Source organism: Nyctibius grandis, chromosome Z (assembly GCF_013368605.1).
Source record: "Nyctibius grandis isolate bNycGra1 chromosome Z, bNycGra1.pri, whole genome shotgun sequence".
Lineage (NCBI taxonomy): Eukaryota > Metazoa > Chordata > Aves > Nyctibiiformes > Nyctibiidae > Nyctibius > Nyctibius grandis.
The window spans coordinates 66,723,764-66,743,139 of record NC_090695.1 but is presented as its reverse complement, the minus strand read 5'-3'; the positions used below and the strand labels follow the sequence as shown (position 1 = coordinate 66,743,139).

General features: G+C 38.9%; 1 protein-coding gene across 1 annotated transcript in view; it reads right to left on the bottom strand.

The window, feature by feature from the left end:
* The window catches only part of CNTNAP4 (contactin associated protein family member 4), a 246,282-nt gene that overhangs the window by 67,328 nt on the left and 159,578 nt on the right, over nt 1-19,376 (bottom strand). Inside the window, exons 7-9 of the mRNA XM_068422299.1 lie at nt 19,198-19,341; nt 16,400-16,661; nt 3,795-3,944 (exon numbers count right to left, since the gene is read on the bottom strand). Coding sequence (XP_068278400.1) covers nt 3,795-3,944; nt 16,400-16,661; nt 19,198-19,341 — 556 coding nt within the window. The remainder of the gene's footprint in view (nt 1-3,794; nt 3,945-16,399; nt 16,662-19,197; nt 19,342-19,376) is intronic.

Here is a 19,376-nt window from a genome sequence, read left to right as displayed (position 1 = left end):
TGATGAGATATGGGTGGGATACATGGACAATGGGTGTTGCAAAATCCAGCTGATGGTCAGTGAACAGAGGGTCCTTCAGAGATCACTACTGAGAGCTATGCTGTTTAATGTCTTCATTAATGACCCGGATGATGGGACAGAATGAACTTTCAGCAAGGCTATGACTGATATCAGATTGGGGGCAAGGGTCAAATGTTGGAGGGTAGGGCTGAAACTCAGAGGGATCTGGGTAGGCTGAAGAAAGATGACAGGAATACCATGAAGTTCAGTAAGAACAAGTTCAAGGTCTTTAATCTGAGATGGAACAAGCCCATGCAACTATCCAAGCTGGAGGATAACTGCCTAGATCCACAGAGAAAGGCCTGGGGTCCTGGTGGCCAACAGGTGCACCATGAGCCAGGAATGTGCCCTTGCAGCATAGAAAGGCAATGGCATTCTGGGCTCTATTATCAAGAACACAGCCAGCAGATCTGGGGAAGTGGCACTTCCCTCTGTGTGGCACTTGTGAGACCACATCTGGTTGGAGTGCTGTAGTTCTGGACTCCCCAGGAAAGACATTGACATCCTGGAGTGAGTCCAATAGAGGCCTCTAAGATGGTCAGGGAGTTGAATGCTCAGGGTGTACGAGGAGAGGCTGAGAAAGCTGAGCATGAAGAAGAGAAGTTAAAGCTATCTGATAAGACGATACAGAGAAGATGGAGCCAGACTTTTTCCAGAAGTGCACAGTGATGGGACAAGAGGCAAAGAACAAGTAAAAACTCGCAAATTCTGATCAGACAGTAGCAACAAGTGTTTTTACCATGAGGGTGGTCAATATGAGAACAGTTTGCCCAGAAGAGTTGTGAGATTTCTATCCTTTTTGCTGTTCAAGGTTTCAGTGGTCAGAGCCCTGCACATCCTGATCTAAGGAGACTTGTTTAGAACAGAGGGTTGGACTAGACAGTGTCTGGATGTCCTACCCAACCTATGAATGACATTCTGTAAGCATCTAATATTGTCGTTTCTTGATTGTGTTACTGATCCTAAAATGCCTTATTCACTGATTGTCAATTAATTAAACATTGTTAATAAACCAATAAATTGCTTTGATCCTGATTTGATTTAAACACTGTACATTGAGCAGTTTTTCTCAGTGGCAGATGAACATTGAATGACAAAATATGCCTAAATATTTTTTCTTTGGCTTTCTTCCGAATATTGCTTCTGGAATGATGCACAAGGGCCGTTCTTTGATCTTAACCAAACAATACTGCATTCTGGTTCACAGCATTCAAAGGCCTTTTTTCATGCTGTTAGAAAGCAGTGATTTTTAAGGCACTTCTCTATTCCACAGAGCTAATGGGTACTTACTGAAGTCCTGTAAAGACAGTGCAGAGGTTTACTATATATGAAAGTAAAATGACAGTGGAAACTAGTAAATCTATTCAAATGACTGTACAACAATATAAATAATATAGATATGTTTTTAAGAAGTATACAATAGAAAATGAGCTAAAACTGAAATGAAACAAGTAAATAAATTCTCAATGTGTTTTACCCTGGTGAGGAGCCAAACTGTTAGTAATTGTTATTACCTTTCTGAAGGAAAATGTTTATTATCTACTTGGTATATTTCTTGAAGAACAACGAATCTGTGGACTTGCAAACGTCCAAATAGGAGCACAGTAACTTTTCAGTGCCACACATAGTTAAACAAACCAATTACAGGTCTAACCACATTCTTTACAGTATTCTACAACAAAATGGTAAAATAAATTCTGTTATTTCTGGTGAAAAATACGACCTCATTTGAGAATGAGATAATTCCGGTGTAGTTCATACTGAAAAAAAACCCAAACCAAACACCAGAGAAGGCAGAAAAAGTTTATGTCTTTTACACTTAGCTATTCTTCAAAATTGCGTCTATAATTTTTTCTTGGGGTCTGTCTTTTAAAAGTTGTCTTCTAGTTCTGCTACAGAATAGGCAACATCATTACTATTAATGAAATTAGGATTCCTTATAATTGTGGGCTGGATATTAAAGACAGGAAGAAATCCTTCAATAAAGAAATTTACCGTATGTGCTTATTGCCATATTAAATAATCTCTTTTGCTCTTATTGTTACAATGAGTTATTGTTCCAAGGACTGAGAGAGGTAGTATATCCTCGATGATAACATCACTAGAAATTGTGCTGACATAACGCTAAAGTATTTTCATGTTTATCACACATTTTTACACCTAAGCATACACATTTCTTGCATACTTTGTATTCTTTAAAATGAGGAAACTAACCACCTTCCAGGACAGCTCTCCTGGAAAGCTGATATTCATGTTTTAACAACCAGCATATAGAAACATGGTAAATATTCATATATCTTAGAAAGAAAGTCAAAATGCATTGTCTGCATTTTGACAATGGCATAAAACATAAAATTTTAATAAACAATTTTCTAAACTCAGAAACCTTCTACTACTTTTCCCGAAGTTTGCATGACATGCATGAGCTGCTCTTCTGCAGATTTCATCTGTAAAGCTGAAACCAGAGAAGCTGAGGGGTGGATATGCAGTTAGTTCTTTCAATGTTCTTGGAATTAATTTGCACCCTCCACCCACAAAAAGATAAATAGAAATGTCCTGCTGTACAACTTAAATGAATATGCTGCTTTTTGCAACTGCCCACATCCCTCCTAATCTGTTCACCTGTGCCATCAACCCTGCAATGCTGCAAATCACCTAATCAGAGATGTGGGAACCTGAAGTAACACAGAAGGGAAAAAAAATCCGAAAAGTTCTCTGGCTATTCAAGGCCAATATTCTGTATCTTTCTCTGATTATCAGCCAGGTCAAAGTGTATCTTCAGTAAAGAAGGCTAGATGCCAGATGTAAAAAGTCACACAGATGTTAATGTAGCAGTTCCTATATTTACTGTCAGGTTGTGATCATGAAATTTATTTACAACCTATTGCTTCAAAGGAACTGATCTGTGAACAATGACTTGGTCCATATTCAGTTAGGGTTTTGTATGCATTTTTCAATTTTTCTCAGAAGTCTGAGAATTGTTAATAAATAGTTCAGTCATGAATTCCTAAGTTACTAAGAGATGAAGTATTTAAGCTAGTGCTGAATAATGCATTCAGATGCTCTTTAACGTTGCTATTATGTAGTCTATTCCCAACTGAATTAGAATCTTAACAATCCCCTCAACTCTATGAGTAACGATATATGTAATTAATGACAAAATCACTTGATGACAGGTAATTGTCAATATTCCTAGGGAGATGAAGATATCTAAGTGTAGTTTTTCAACACAAGTTATATTCTCCAAACACAAGAAAGTTGTGTCACTGCAGTAAAAAAATAAAAATTAAGAGTGTGTATCATGTAAAGAGGATATTTGCACAAATAAGTAAGCATTCACTTAAGATGAAAACTTGAAGTCATCCCAGTGGAAGTTTCTCACAAAAAAACGATTTAGCAACACAATGAGTGTGCAACAAGAGAGACAATTGTGTGTCTGTCTGATTGTCAGCCAGACTATATTCAATTATCAGAGAATGATACCAGAAAACGATGTTCTAAAAGGTGACCAAGGATTTAGGTTGGTAATTTAGTCTACTCAACATTATAAAATTTTAAGAAAACACAAACTCATCATAGCAACACCTGAAAAACAAATCCTTTGAGAGATATCCAAGCTAGGCAAAGAAGACTTGAGGCAAGCTGAATAATTCTCACCATTTGATTAGATATGTTAGGAAAAATTGATGTTTAACTGTGGGATATTGCCAGCATAAATTAACAACATATCTCACCTCCAAAGTAGAAAGTATCTCCTGAATAAATATGCAGAGGTATGGAGGCATGAGCAGGCGAGGTCACATTATTGTCCACTACTACACTGATACGATTCCTTTTGGCAGAGAAGGATACAGAATGCCACTGGCCATTATTTAATCCAGCACCTGGAGGGAAAATAAAAAGCAAAATGAAGTAGAAACATTCATTATTCATTATACTACCTGAATGTTACAGACTTAAAAGGAGGAAAGACTGGTACAGTAATCATAGCCCACATAAAAACTCCAAATGATATGAAAGGGGAAAAAAATGAATAAAGAACATGAATGTCTTTTGTGAAGACAGAACCTTTGTCAGTTCCTTTGCTTCACATCTGATAAAGAAAAAATAAAAGCACATAAGTGAATAAGCCTTACAGTTTTAATACTCCTAATTATCAGTAATCCATCCATTTAATGCAGTGACTATGAAAAGTATCCTCTCAATCTGAGGAGGTGATCATTATGATATCATTGTGATGGCTGATACAGTGTTTTACAGATAATACACATTTTTACTGCACTATTACAAAGGACTTCTTCATCTTTTAAAATCAAATGTAGTCTTATATTACAACCCAGTAAAAAAGCAAAATCCTGTCGATGCTAAAAACTTCAGCAATCGTCATGTCGATGTCACAAAATTATCTTTCTTTAAGTTGTCTCTTTTATTGGAAATGTATGGGAAAATTTTCTGAGTTTAGCCTCTAACATCAATTTACATTACCTCTGGCTGTGTATGTGTAGGGTGCCACAAAGCAATAAAGTTAAAAGCCTGATTCTGGAAAGCTCTTACATATATATACTGAAATAAATTTTATACAGGCCAGTATGTAAGCACACTATTATCTTTAAGAACTACTTTAAGTCAATCATGTTCTTGAGTGTTCTTCAGAACGGAGATACTTCTTTTGTTGAAGGACAAATAATACAACCTTTAAATTATGTAAAGTCTTTTCTCGATAGCAGAGTGCCTATGATTTGTGATCTGTAATTTCCCTCTTGAAATTTAATTTATTTATTTACTCCTCTCTAGAATGTGTTGTATATTCTAGAGAAATAGTCCACCAGTTAACTGATTAGTTCAAACAGAAGGAAAACAAATAAAAATAGAAAGATGGGAAGATTCAAATAACTAAATTACATTACAACTAGGATCCATATATTGTGAACCACCACAGTCTAAACACAATATCAGCATACAAACAAGAGCTAAATCTCAGAATCACATAGTAAATTCATATAAATTATCATCTAGAAAATATCTCTAATACATTCAATATAATATTAGTCTTATACACCTTTTCTATTATTTTTTTCCTTACTTTAACCACTATATTTATGAGGGACTGCATAAGAAGAAACCTCATCCTCTAGTAATACTAACATTGTGTTTTATCCCCAGCCTCAGCGGAATTAAATAAAAGCTGATAATAACAGATCTTCTTATCTTTGTGTTACACTTTCAGGAACAATTCACCTTTCTAATATAACAGCAGAAAACACAGGGCCACGGTCACAGGTTTTCTGATACCATTCTGGCCATTATTTATTTTAGTTGCAATCTTCTATGAGAAGTGGCATTTGCGTTTCCTAACAGGAGAAGTACACTTACAGTCAGAGTAAATAATCAGCATTAAAGTTATCACTAATTTTCTGCGTAACTAGGTGTATTTTCTACAGACTTACAGTGAGAGTGAGGAATCAACAGTAAAGCTGTAAAACTCCATATTCATTACATTTATAGAGTTGGACTTTTTACTAAAACAAAATTTGGAAACCTTATTCCACACAATATATTAGTATTAATGCTATTGCATCTGGCTACCAAAAGGTCACTTGTAGAGGGGTAAACTTTTGGTAACAAGGATTTACATAGCTGTACAGGCAATGTGGAGGGGGTGACTAGAGTTTTCCTATATTTTCAAGATGCCCAACTGCTGAAGAAGTCCCTTTGTATTGATGGCAGTTAATATAATTTACAGCAGACTTCAGGCTGGCATATTTTATGATATGGTTGGCATACTGTTGAGCTGAGGATCAAAAAAATGACTAAAGCCTAGCCATTTTGGCTCTAGTTATATTTTGGCTAGATAATATGATGTGTAACAGACATTTAAAAAACAGAGCAGATAAAGCATTAGAAAAGTATTATTACAGACTTGCAATATCATGGGCGTAAATGAGTCACACTTTATAATGAATTTTCTAAACTTAATGAGTACTATTATTTATCTCTCTTATTTTTAGTACTATTTATAGCAAGAACTCATCAAATATGTCAAAAGTTTTTACTAACTTCAAACAGAAATCAACAAGGAATCACAAACACATAAAACATCCTTAGGTCTTTTATACCACTGTGAACCTCAGTGAACTATACTCTTTCATCAAAGTGGTAATAAGTACGCTAAAACAAAGAATATGAATAATGTGGTATTTAAAGCACTGAAAATTAAACCAGATAAAGGTTTTTTCCCGTTTCCCAGTAATATAATTAGTTTTCTTCTATAAATTATTGTAGAATTATCCTTCAATAAGAAACTAGATTTTAAAATATGTATAGTCTATAACATCACTTGTCACACTGTGTTTTTAAGATTAGCCATTTCAGAAAATATTTTTTTTTTAAAAAAAGGAATTATTTCCCTACTTACTTATTTCCCTCTTTATAGCCTCTATCCCCAGCAACCAAAAGCTCCAGCTTCTTTCATCTCATCTCTAAGGTTGAACAAGGAGCTGGTTTATTTGTAGAGGTGCTTCAAGTGAATGATATTTTCCTCAATCACATCTCTGCAACATACTATTTTTTCTTTTAGTAATCATAGAATCAGAGCATCATAAAATAGTTTGGGCTGGAAGGGTCCTTTAAAGGTCATCTGGTCCAGTTTCCCTGTCGTGTGCAGGGACTTCTTCTAGTAGATCAGGTTGCTCAAAGGCCCATACAACCTGACCTTGAATACTTCCAGGGTGGGACATCTATATCTCACTTCTTTCAGTTTAAAACTGTTACCCCTTGCCCTGTCACTACAGGCCCTGAGAAAAAGAAAACTCTTGCCATCTTTTATTATAAGCCCCCTTTTAAGTACTGGAAGGCTGCAATAAGGTCTCCCTAAAGCCTTCTTTTCTCCAGGCTGAACAACCCCAACTGTCTCAGCCTTTCTTCATAGGAGAGGTGTTCCAGCCCTCTGACCATTTTCATGGCCCTCCTCTGGACCCACTGTACTAAGCCGATGTCTTCCTTGTGCTGGGAACTCCAGAGCTGGATGCAGTACTCCAGGTAGGGCCTCATGAGAGAGGAGTAGAGGGGGACAATCACCCCTCTTGACCTACTGACCACAATTCTTTTTATGCAGCCCAGGGTACGATTAGCTTTCTGGGCTGCAAGCACACATTGCTAGCTCATATCCAATTTTTCGTCCACCAGTATCCCAAAGTCCTTCTCTGCAGGGCTGCTCTCAATCCATGCATCCCCCAGTCCGTATTGATATTGACAACTACCCTGACCCAGGTGCAGGACCTTGTTGAACCTCATGAGGTTCTTATAGGCCCACTCCTCAAGCCTGTCAACGTCCCTCTGGATGGCACCCCTCCCCTCCAGTGAATCAACTGCGCCACTCAGTTTGGTGTCACCTGCAAACTTGCTGAGGATATACTCAATTCCTCTATCATTACTGAAATTTAACAATAAATTCTGCAATTTAATTTCAATTTTTACAAGGATAATTGCTTTTAATTCTTAGTTTTGCATCCAGATTCTGTAACTTCTTGTTCTGTTACAAAAGCTTACTCCAACTATTGCAATATTTGACTGTTACGGTAAGAGAATTCCCTAAAATAAAGAAGGAGATTGAATATATAACTGAAGTAGAAAAGTCTTTTGGCTTTTGGAAAAACAATTATATAAATTTTGCACTTTTTGATTTGTTTACTGTAGTTCATCATACTGACCTACCAAATGATTTTGGGATGGATGTTTTATCTCCTTTTCATACAGGCTGGCATATTAAAAATACCATATTATGTTCATCTAGCTCAAGTTAAGACTTCTCAAAAGTCCTTTCCATTAATTCTGAGAACTAAGGAATGCCATTGTGGGAGCATAAGACACTCCTGAGAAAACAGCGCATTGTAGCCCTCAAATTGACAACCTTGATTAAATTCACATTTGCTTGTGCAGAGCCACGGAGTGGTGTGACATAAAAGGTGGAGGACAACGAACTGCTAATATTTCCATTCCGTCTGAAAATTATATTGTCTGGTGCTCTACTAGGAGTTTTAAAAATGCTTTACCAGAACACAAGTGAGGAAAAAATAGCAATTAAATTTCTAGCGCATAATAAGGTAGCTATTAAACAAGATATCCATTTATTCTCATTAGTACTACCTCCATCATTTTAATATCTAGCTATTAAAAAAATGTCTGTGGGAGGTCTTAGGAACATCCAACCTTAGAAACACATACATAAAAAGACAATGTATACAGCTTATTAGGAGATCAGTGAGAAAAAAAAAAGAACTACTTTAGAGAAAGTTATTTATGGATTAGTCTGAAGTATAACCACCAAATGCAATGATTGTTAACATTACTTAATTAAATGCTACATAGAAATTAAAGGCTGCATAGAAAGACAGGGTCATATGAAGAAACTGAGTAATAAGACCTCCAACATTTATACATGTTGTAATTCAATTTTCTCTCATCGTTCAACACGAATTAACTTTTGCTAATTTATTTTTTTTTAATCTATGATATTTCTTTGTGAATATTTGATGACCAGCTTGCACAAGAAACTACAAAGGAAAGATATTAAACAACCATTCAGTAAAAGGATACGGCTTGTTATAGCTTAATCACTCATGAATTAACATGCCATTCTCCTTGTTTTTATATGGTTGAAGAAATCTTTAAAAAACACATGATAATGAATTTAAGAACTGTGCACAAAGAAATATGCTCTGATTTAATTATAAAATATCATGTGTGTGTGTGTGTGAAAACCAGGTCATAAGTGCTTGCCTGTAGGGGAACAAACCTGTCCAGACATCCACAATTTAGTTACTCAATCTCCAAATGTGGACTTGAATTGCTTCAGTGAGTATAACAATAAACACTTCAAAAAATCAAGAAAAATTTCCCCATACAGTATTGTTAGATAACTTCTTTCTCAGAAAAGAATGAGATGTTTTTGCAGTAGTTTCTGCCTTCACAAAGACAAACACAGTTCCGTTAGACTTTCCTAAGAGTAAGCTTAACATAGCATGAGAACATTTAATTCTGTTTCAGCATAGACAGTCAAGATTTATTTTGGGATGTTTCAGCTAATATGTTATGTATTGTGTTGCAAACTTGGAATTGAATAAATTGTTCTATGTGTAAGTCTATAGCTATTAAAAGTGTCACCACCTTCAGCTGGTCTGTTCAAATAAAGCTGCATGGCAACAGTTTCTTAACATACATCACCTAATTGAACTACAACTGAAATAGCTCCTAAAAAGCCAATTTGATCACTGATAACTACTCACCACACATTTTTACTAAGAAATTAACATTTTCAAATGGTAAGCCTAGGGAAACCTCTTGTCATTAAAATGGTACTCTATGTGCATCAGTTATTTCAGATTATTACAAATACCAGGGCTAATCCTACTATCACCCACAGTAGCAGGACCAAAGTATTTATGTAAATTTCAACATCATCCATGGTCATTACTGGCTTACAGTCTTTTCCTAAACTAAAATAATCAATTGTTAAAAAATTTTACTTTTAATCATTATATACCTGTAGAAACATGATGAGCTTCTGAGTTATGAAGTTAATGGAAGGAGACAGGCTTTTTAGGGAGGACAGACAGGGCAGACGAGGAGGGTGTGTTGCCCTTTATGTCAATGACCAGTTCGAGTGCATGGAGCTCTTCCTGGGGGTGGAGGAGGAGCGAACGGAGACCTTATGGGTCAGGATTAAAGGGAAGACAGGAACTGGAGACATTATAGTGGGCATCTGCTACAGGCCACGTGACCAGGAAGGCTGAGGTATGAAGCCCTCTATAGACAGATAGGTGTATTCTCATATTCACAGGCCCTCGTCCCCCTGGGGGATTTCAACCACCCTGATATCTGTTGGAAGGACAACACAGCTGGGCACAAACAATCCAGGAGGTTCCTGGAATGCGTGGATAACAACTTCCTTCTCCAAGTGCCAGAGGAGCCAACGAGGAGAGGTGCCCTGCTGGACCTTGCTCTCACCAACAAGGAGGGACTGGTGGGAGATGTGAAGCTCAAAGGCAGCCTTGGCTGCAGTGACCATGAAATGATGGAGTTCAAGATCCTTAAGGCAGCGAGGAGGGCGCACTGCAAGCTCACTACTCTGGACTTCAGGAGAGCAGACTTTGACCTCTTCAGGGACCTGCTTGGGAGAGTACCATGTGTGACGGACAGAGTTTGTATGCCTTAAACAACTTGTTTGACAACTCTGGCTGGAGGAGGGTATGTGTACTACAGAGGCCTGCAAGTCTGGCAAGAGATAAGGGCCTTGGGAACAGAACAATACCCCTGCTGTGCCTTAATTGTTGTGATTTACAACTCTGGCTGAGGAAGAGATAAGTCCTGCGGAGGCAGGATGGTATCTTTTCCTTGGGGCTAGCCTACATGTGCAACAACTTTGCAAGGCCTCAACCACGCTTGTGCAGAAGTGGGGTCATACAGCGGACACCACAAATAGGGGATCACAACCACCAGACACCCCTTGGGGGGCCACCGACTCATTTCGAGAACAATCTAAGACTACAAAGCGCAGGTGTCCCAATTAGCATGGGAAGCGAGCAGAAGGGGGGAGACAAGAGGGATGTTACCACCCTCTCCTATCTCGCATGCAAATGACCTAAAGTATTTAGACCTTCTCGCTTGGGATGCTGGTGCGCGCTCCCGCCCACCACCTCAGGACCCATCCTGAAAGCGATTTACTGGAGGAGCAGCTCTGCAAGCAACTTACCAACTCTACAGACAACTTACATCGCTGGATCCAAGGGTGCTGACCTCTCTTTTCCTCTCTCTCATAGTCTCTATCCTCTTTCTCTTTTCCTTTTCCCTTTTCTCTCTTTTCTCAATGTCTTTACAAACCCAAGACACCTACAACCATGCAACTTTCCCTGTCTTAATAAATTGTTCTTAATTTCATACCAGTTATTTGGTGTTGTTTCACCTTAATTTACTCCAAGGGATTTATGAACAAGTTGCAACCAGGTCGTAACACCATGGGATAAAGCCCTGGAGGGAACTGGGGCCAAAGAAAGCAGGTTGCTATTCAAGGACCACTTCCTCCAGGCTCAGGATAGATGCATCCCAAAAAAGAAGAAATCAGGCAAAAATGCCAGGAGGCCTTCAGGGATGATCAAGGTGCTCCTGGATAACTCAGACACAAAAAGGAAGTCTACAGAGGGTGGAAGTAAGGACATTTAGCCTGGCAGGAATACAGAGAAACTGTCTGCGCAGCCAGGGATCAGGTTCTGAAAGCTAAAGCCCAGACAGAATCAAATCTGGCCAGGGATGTCAAGGGCAACAAGAAATGCTTCTATAGGTACATCAGTTATAAAAGGAAGACTAGGGAAAATGTGGGCCCTCTCCAGAAGGAAATAGGAGACCTGATTACCCGGGATATACTTATGTACTCAAGAATTTTTTTGTCCCAGTCTTCACTGGCAAGTGCTCTATCCACACCACTCAAGTCACAGAAGGCAGACGCAGGGCCTGGGAGGATGAATAACTGCCCACTGTAGGAGAAGATCAGGTTCAAGATCATCTAAGGAGCCTGAAGGTGCACAAGTCCATGGGACCTGATGAGGTGCACCCACAGGTCCTGAGGGAACTGGCGGATGAAGTTGCTAAGCCGCTATTCATCATTTCTGAGAAGTCATGGTAGTCTGGCAAATTTCCCACTGACTGGAAAAGGGGAAACATAACCCCCATTTCCAAGAAGGGGAAAAAGGAAGACCTGGGGAACTACCGGCCAATCAGTCTCAGCTCTGTGCCTGGCAAGAGCATGGAGCAGACCTCCTGGAAACTATACTGAGGCACACAGAAATCAAGGAGGTGATTGGTGACAGCCAACATGGCTTCACTAAGGGCAAATCATGCCTGACAAATTTGGTTCCCTTCTACAATGGGGTTACAACACTGGTGGATAGGGGAAGAGCGACTGGTGTCATCTACCTGGACTCATGCAAAGCATTTGACACTATCCCGCATGACATCTTTGTCTCTAAATTGGAGAGACATGGACTTGACGGATGGACCACTCAGTGGATAATGAATTCGCTGGATGGTCGCACTGAAAGAGTTGTGGTCAACGGCTCAATGTCCAAGTGGACACCAGTGACAAGTGGCATTCTTCAGGGGTCAGTATTGGGACTGGTCCCATTTAACATCTTTGTCGGCGACATGGACAGTGGGATTGAGTGTGCCCTCAGCAAGCTTGTCGATGACAGCAAGCGTGTGGTGTGGTCAACACACTGGAGGGAAGGGATGCCATTCAGAGGGACCTTGACAAGCTTGAGAGTTGGGCCTGTGCAAACCACATGAAATTCAACAAGGCCAAGTGCAAGGTCCTGCATGTGGGTCGGGGCAATCCTAAGCATAAATAGAGGCTGGGTGAAGAATGGATTGAGAGCAGCCCTGAGGAGAAGGACTTGGGTGTGGTTGTTGATGAGAAGCTCAACATGAGCCAGCAATGTGTGTTTGCAGGCCAGAAAGCCAACTGTATCCTGGGCTGCATCAAAAGCAGTGTGGCCAGCAGGTCGAAGAAGGTGATTCTGCCCCTTTACTCTCCTCTCATGAGACCCCACCTGGAGTACAGCGTTCAACTCTGGGGCCCCCAACATAAGAAGGACGTGGAGCTTTTGGAGTGAGTCCAGAGGAGGGCCACAAAGATGATCACAGGGCTGGAGCACCTTTCCTACGAAGACAGGCTGAGACAGTTGAGGTTGTTCAGCCTGAAGAAGAGAAGGCTCCAGGGAGACCTTACAGCAGCCTTCTAGTATCTGAAGGGGGCCTACAGGAAAGCTGGAGAGGGACTTTTTACAAGGGCCTGTAGTGATAGGACAAGGGGTAACGGTTTTAAACTGCAAGAGGGTAGATTTAGATTAGATATTAGGAAGAAATTCCTTACTGTGAGGGTAGAGAGACACTGGAACAGGTTGCCCAGAAAAGCTGTGGGTGCCCCTCCCTGTCAGTGTTTAAGGCCAGATTGGATGAGGCTTTGAGCAACCTGGTTTACAGGAAAGGTGTCCCTGCCTGTGTCAGGGGGGTTGGAACTAGATGATCTTTAAGGTCCCTTCCAACCCAAACCATTCTATGACTCTATGTTTAATTTTTTCTTTTTTCTTTTTCTTTTTTCCCCCCTCAAAGGAATTTTCATTTAATATCAGGAATTGAAGTAAAGAATCAATCTAAGAAAAAGGGGTGCTGAACTAAGATTTATGAGGCCTCATCTTCAAATTCTGTGGCTGTTTCTTTGCTCTGCTTGGCTCTTCTGTGCTTTCTTTGTCTGCCTTACACAGACAAGCACAAAGTTTGTGAGCATTTCAGATAAGTGATCTTATTTTGTGTTTGTACTGATTGTAATATTTTTGTGAAATTTTCTCTCTTTTGCATAACTTTTTAAATTCTGTGGGATCTGAAAGAGACTAGGGGGCTTTAATTTTTACGATAATTATTTTATTACTTATGGTTTATTTTTATTTCAGTAATTGCTTAATTTACTTACTGTACTTGTTATTGCTCGAGACAAACTAGCTCTATATAGCGTCATTAAGCTCTCTATATTCTGTCTTTAAAAGTCCTCTGAAAGATACCTTTGGTTTGGTTCCTATCATTCCAATGAATATACTCTATATTAAAGAGTAAATTCTTCACATATTCAAATCCCTAACTTGTTCTCTAAGTACCAAAGCAAAATGCAGTTTTCCTACTTGTTACTCACCTGTTAATTCAGTTTACACATTACTTTACTGTTTACACATTACGTAATTCAGTTCTGGGGCCGGTGATGTTCAATATCTTTATAGATAATCTAGATGTAGGGATTGAGTGCACCCTCAGTAAATTTGCAGATGACACCAAGCTGGGTGGGAGTGTCGATCTGCTGGAGGGTAGGAAGGCCCTACAGAGGGATCTGGACAGGTTAGATAGATGGGCCAAGACCAAGGGCATGAGGTTCAACAAGAACAAGGGCCGGGTCTTACACTTCAGCCACAACAACCCCATGCAGCTCTACAGGCTGGGGGAAGAGTAGTTAGAAAGCGTCCCAGTGGAAAGAGACCTGGGGGTGCTGATCAACAGCGGGCTAAACATGAGCCAGCAGTGTGCCCAGGTGGCCAAGACGGCCAATGGCATCTTGGCCTCTATTAGGAATAGTGTAGCCAGCCGGTCTAGGGAAGTGATCGTCCCTCTGTACTCGGCACTGGTGAGGCTGCACCTTGAATACTGTGTCCAGTTCTGGGCCCCACAGATGTTGAGGTGTTGGAGCAAGTCCAGAGGAGGGCGACCAAGCCGGTGAAGGCTCTGGAGGGTCTGACCTATGAGGAATGGCTGAGGGAGCTGGGGTTGTTTAGCCTGGAGAAGAGGAGGCTCTGAGGTGACCTTATTGCAGTCTACAACTACCTGAAGGGAGGTTGTGGAGTGGGAGTCGGCCCCTTCTCCCAGGCAACTAGCGATAGGACAAGAGGACATAGCATCAGGCTTCGCCAGGGGAGGTTCAGGTTGGACATTAGGAAGAATTTCTTTTCAGAAAGGGTTATTAGACATTGGAATGGGCTGCCCAGGGAGGTGGTGGAGTCACCATCTCTGGATGTGTTTAAGAAAAGACTGGACATGGCACTTAGTGCCATGGTCTAGTTGACATGGTGGTGTCAGGACAATGGTTGGACTCGATGATCCCAGAGGTCTCTTCCAACCTGATTGATTCTGTGATTCTGTGATTCTGTGATTCTGTGATTCAGTGAACTGACTTGGCTTTTTTTTCACTGATAATATTTCTGCTTTATGAATATGAAATATGAAATATATGATTGTGTACAGGTCAAAATAAATCTAGGATCAACTGATGTTTTGGATATTATCATTGTGTTTTCTGCAGCCAAATTACCCATTAATTCTATGACATATTCCTCCAGCTAGTGATGTCTGATCATCTTATTTGTCCATACAGAAATCACCCCAATCCTAGCCTCATTTTCTCATCTTCATATATTCTTTGGAATCCTATTTTTCTGCCTAATCTATCTTGTCCTATTTTTCCTGTCTGAGAACTCATACTGGAATGGTCATTTTATCCTTCTACAAGAAAGGGGCAAAATTCTATTTGTTTACATAAAGGATGAGAAACTCTGAGGCGGCTGGGACGCATGGAGAGTCGGAGCATAGTATACTACTGACAAAGCACTGTTTGCTGAAGGTATTGATATTATCACTTAGTGATGTTACTGCTTCTCACCATTTTTTAAAGAGTTGTGGAAGATGGAGATGTTGTTGTCTCTGTCCTTCTCTCACACTTCATGAAAGGATGATATTCCTGGCTGGGCCAGCAGTGTTGCTATTCTCACATCAAATGCTGACAGCACTCAGAAAAACTGAGGAGCCTCTGTGAAAGAAGGAGTCCCCTTGCTCTTAAACCGAGTGGAAGTGAAAGCTGGGAGCTGCTTCTCAGAATCCCAGTTGGATACTCTCTAACATGACTGTATCTTACTATATTTGCCTCGTCCTCTTGTCTTCATATATTTGTTTACCAACAGGGAAATAACTCAGAAGAATACTAGAGGGTATGCTTTCCAGAAATCACAGCTCCACCCTGAGAGCTGCCTAGCAATGCACACTACCAAAAGCAGATGATCTAGTCTCAGTTCAGTGATTAACTACAAAAGGACCCTTTAGCTGTCAATTATTCAGTCTCCTCAACTTCTCCATTGCTTTTTGCCCTTACTAAAAATATTTTTTTTTTTTCATTTTTAAATGTAGACTCAGACTTGCCCCAGCTTTCTGGAACACAATTTGGTATTAGGCATCCTCTGTCCAAATTTAATGGAGAGCTCTGTAATTGAGACCTCTAGGAAATAACCAACATAACATTTATTATAATGTATAATGTTATAGAAAACCGAGTTACTCAATGCCTTGTGAAAGCACCGACACATGGTGAAAAAAAATCTTAACGGCTTAGCTTGACAGAGTAAGAAATTAACTTGTTTATGCTTCACAACTGAAAAAGTTGCTTAGATGTCTCAAATTTACGAGATTATACACATGAGCTTTACATACTATATGTAAAGCTAAGGACTCAGCTTTGCAGCCTATATTACTGCAAGTAATTTCTACTCAATAATGGGGAAAAAACCATATATATATGTTTGTGAGAAAAGGAAGTATTTAGAAATATTTGGGATTAAAATTCACACAAGTGAAGCATATTTACATATACATATTAGTCATAAAACTAAGTCAAGAATGTAGGTACTTATCTCAATGACTTTATAGTAACCTATTTTATTATGCTTAGGAATCTTGGATTTTTTTTCTTCATTTCTGTTACCTGCAGTGATGTCACTCAATGCTTTTCCTGGTTTATGAAGACGGATTTTAACTTTCCCATTACTCAGATACAAGAGGAAACCACCTGAAGCCTGGTGTGGTTTACTAGCTAACAGAAGTCCCTCCTTGTTCCAAGTGCGAAACTGGAAAATGATGAAAACTTCTTCTTGCCCTGTTATTCCTGGCAGTGCCAAGTAACTACTGGAGCTCAGAAATGTAATAGGAACCACCTGTGGCTCTAAACATGAGAAGGACATGTTGCCCTAGAAAGAAATAAAACAAATATGCCATTAGGAACATTCAAGGAAAAATAATAATGAGAACTTTTATATGGAAACTATACAGCCAAAACATTGTGCATAGAACCTAATATTTATAATACTTGAATGTGTGTGTCTAAAAATCAAGTACGAATATGTAAGAACATCAAAAGTTTGACAAATGTTTACCTAGTTGTTTGACCAGAACAGATGTACCTGCCTAAGCAAAGAGCGGCAAGGACCTTTGAGTGAACGAGGTAAGATCCTAAATTACATGGGTGATTTAATGGTAGTTCAGGAGTTAGACAGACCTGCTTTGTTTCTGTTTTGGCTCAGCCTCAGGAAGTGTTAGGGACTTCACAAATTTCTGAATGTCACATAAAATGCAACTGAATGCAAAGTTTGGTACAAATATTTACATGGGTCTAAATGCTTGTATGCAGAGAAAAATGTTGAGCTTGGCTACTGACTGTTTAGGGACAGTGTTAAATTTGAGAAAAAAAAATTTCACTGGACCAAAGAGCAGTCTTTCTAAATCAATGCAACTGGAGATGTGCACTCACCCCAATATTTGTTTTCACAAATAGTTAGAGAAAATTCCACATATGAACTCTTGCTACCTACAATTGTGAAACACGTACTTCATAAATCAGAAGGAAATGTGTTTTCTAGCAGGTCTGTATGGTTGTATGATCATGAGTTGAATTTAGGCACCTAGTCTTTATTTTGTGCTTGACTGCTTCTGAAATCACTTGTTCTTAGGTACCTAAATAAACTTGTGGATGAGTTCATTGATAAAATCTGAGCTTAATCTGCATCTCTGCTTGTGCTGAGTGATGTAGGTAAGAAGACTGGAATGGGAATAACACATTTTTTGCATCTGGTGTCAGAGTTAGTTAATACTTTATGACTCTTGATAGCGATATAATATGCACTTTGATCTAATGATTTGCTGGCACTATTTGAACTGTAACTAATTTGTTCTCTACAGATGATTACTAAAAGATTAATGTCTTTGGAATTTAAAATACATTTAACTTCTGTTCAACACAAAGAGCTTTTAAACTTTTGAACTTAAATAAAAATTTGACCTTATAATAAAAAGCCAAAAAATCAGTTTAAGAAAAATACTCACTAGCCCTGGGCATGGCAAGACATTAAAGTTTATCTGTTTTAATTTTATTCAAGGAAAATATATAAATAAATAAAAGCTCTGTCTTATGAACTCAGCTGTAGAGAAATGAATACTCAACTGAACTGATCCATAGTGAAAAGGCAGTCATCAGACTAATAAAACTTGTTAAATGTTAAAAGCTTACCTTCTGCAGATTCCCCCTCCACATTATTTGCGCAGCTGCCTGACACTGTATCAGACCAGCAAAGTGGTTATTTAACGAGGATTCTATAGTAACATAGATGCTTTCTGGTGCATTTACATTATAAAACATCTCCTAAATAGTTTTGAAAGTAGCACAACAGTTTAAATCACTTGAGATGAAGATGATGAAATTTCCTATGACAATAATTTCATAGTTCCTCTTCCACTAGTCCACACAGAACCTCCTGTAACTGCTCAACATCTACTAGCATCATGGACAGGATATTATACGGAGGTATCGGTTTAGTTAATTCTGGAATATTTCAGATGAGCTTCACATGAGAAGAGATGCCTGTCATCCATTTATTCTGGGACAGAGGATGAAATTTGATTGTTCATATTCTGAACCAAAGTCTAAATCAAAAGATTTGAAGCTTGAAAACGTCTCATATTTTGTTATTTTGAACTGATCGTTTCCATCGTATCTCTGTGTTTCCTGCTACTAAATAAAGAAATACTGCAAATAGAAACGGCTCTTGTACTTTTGCAAAAAAAAAATACAAAGGACTTAGTAAAATTTATAGAAAACATTTTGTAACACAGAGGAAAGTTGGTTTGTTATTGGAAGTATTTCTCTAAATGGTAGGAATTTGTCTAATACAACTGTTGGCAGTGTCACGACAATTGCATTAAACCCACCAATGCAAACTTCCACTCTTCAGACAAATGGCAGTATAAATTGACAAACCGAACCTAGCTATCAACATTATAATGCTCTGGAGAAAGCAGAGTGGATCAGTGTCCTCAGAAATAGAGGGTTTTTAAAACATACTGCTGGTATTCTTACTAGTCAGGTACAGAAGTCAAAGCCAGAGCTTCGATGACTTCAGATACATGTTATTTTACTCACTGGCTTTTGTACATCCACAACAGTGAGACACCACACAGCAGTGAGATATCACACACATCTAAATATCAGTTAAAGAGCTGAATAATAAAATGCATCCTGCATTGTCTATTGCATAAGTCTGTACAGCAAATATAAGCAAATATAAGCAAATATAAAATAGCACAATTAGGTAATTCCTTGTTTTTTCCTTTTATTAAACAACATGGATTTTACTAGAGCTGTGTGTTAACAAGTTGCATATGAAAGTGGCTGTGGTCTCTTTCTTTTCTCTATTTTACTTACTTTCTCTTTCTTAACTATGAATCTCTTACCACAAAGTAGATCTGAGATTTATGCCTCCTGGCCAGGTCAATAATGTTCACTCCATTATAATAAATATTTTCAAAACACCCATGAAAGTTCCTGTGTGACAATGTCCCTGATTTTCCAGGCATTGGCATCCCTCCAAAACTGAGCTTAGAAAGAGAAGAGAAACCAATGATATTATTAA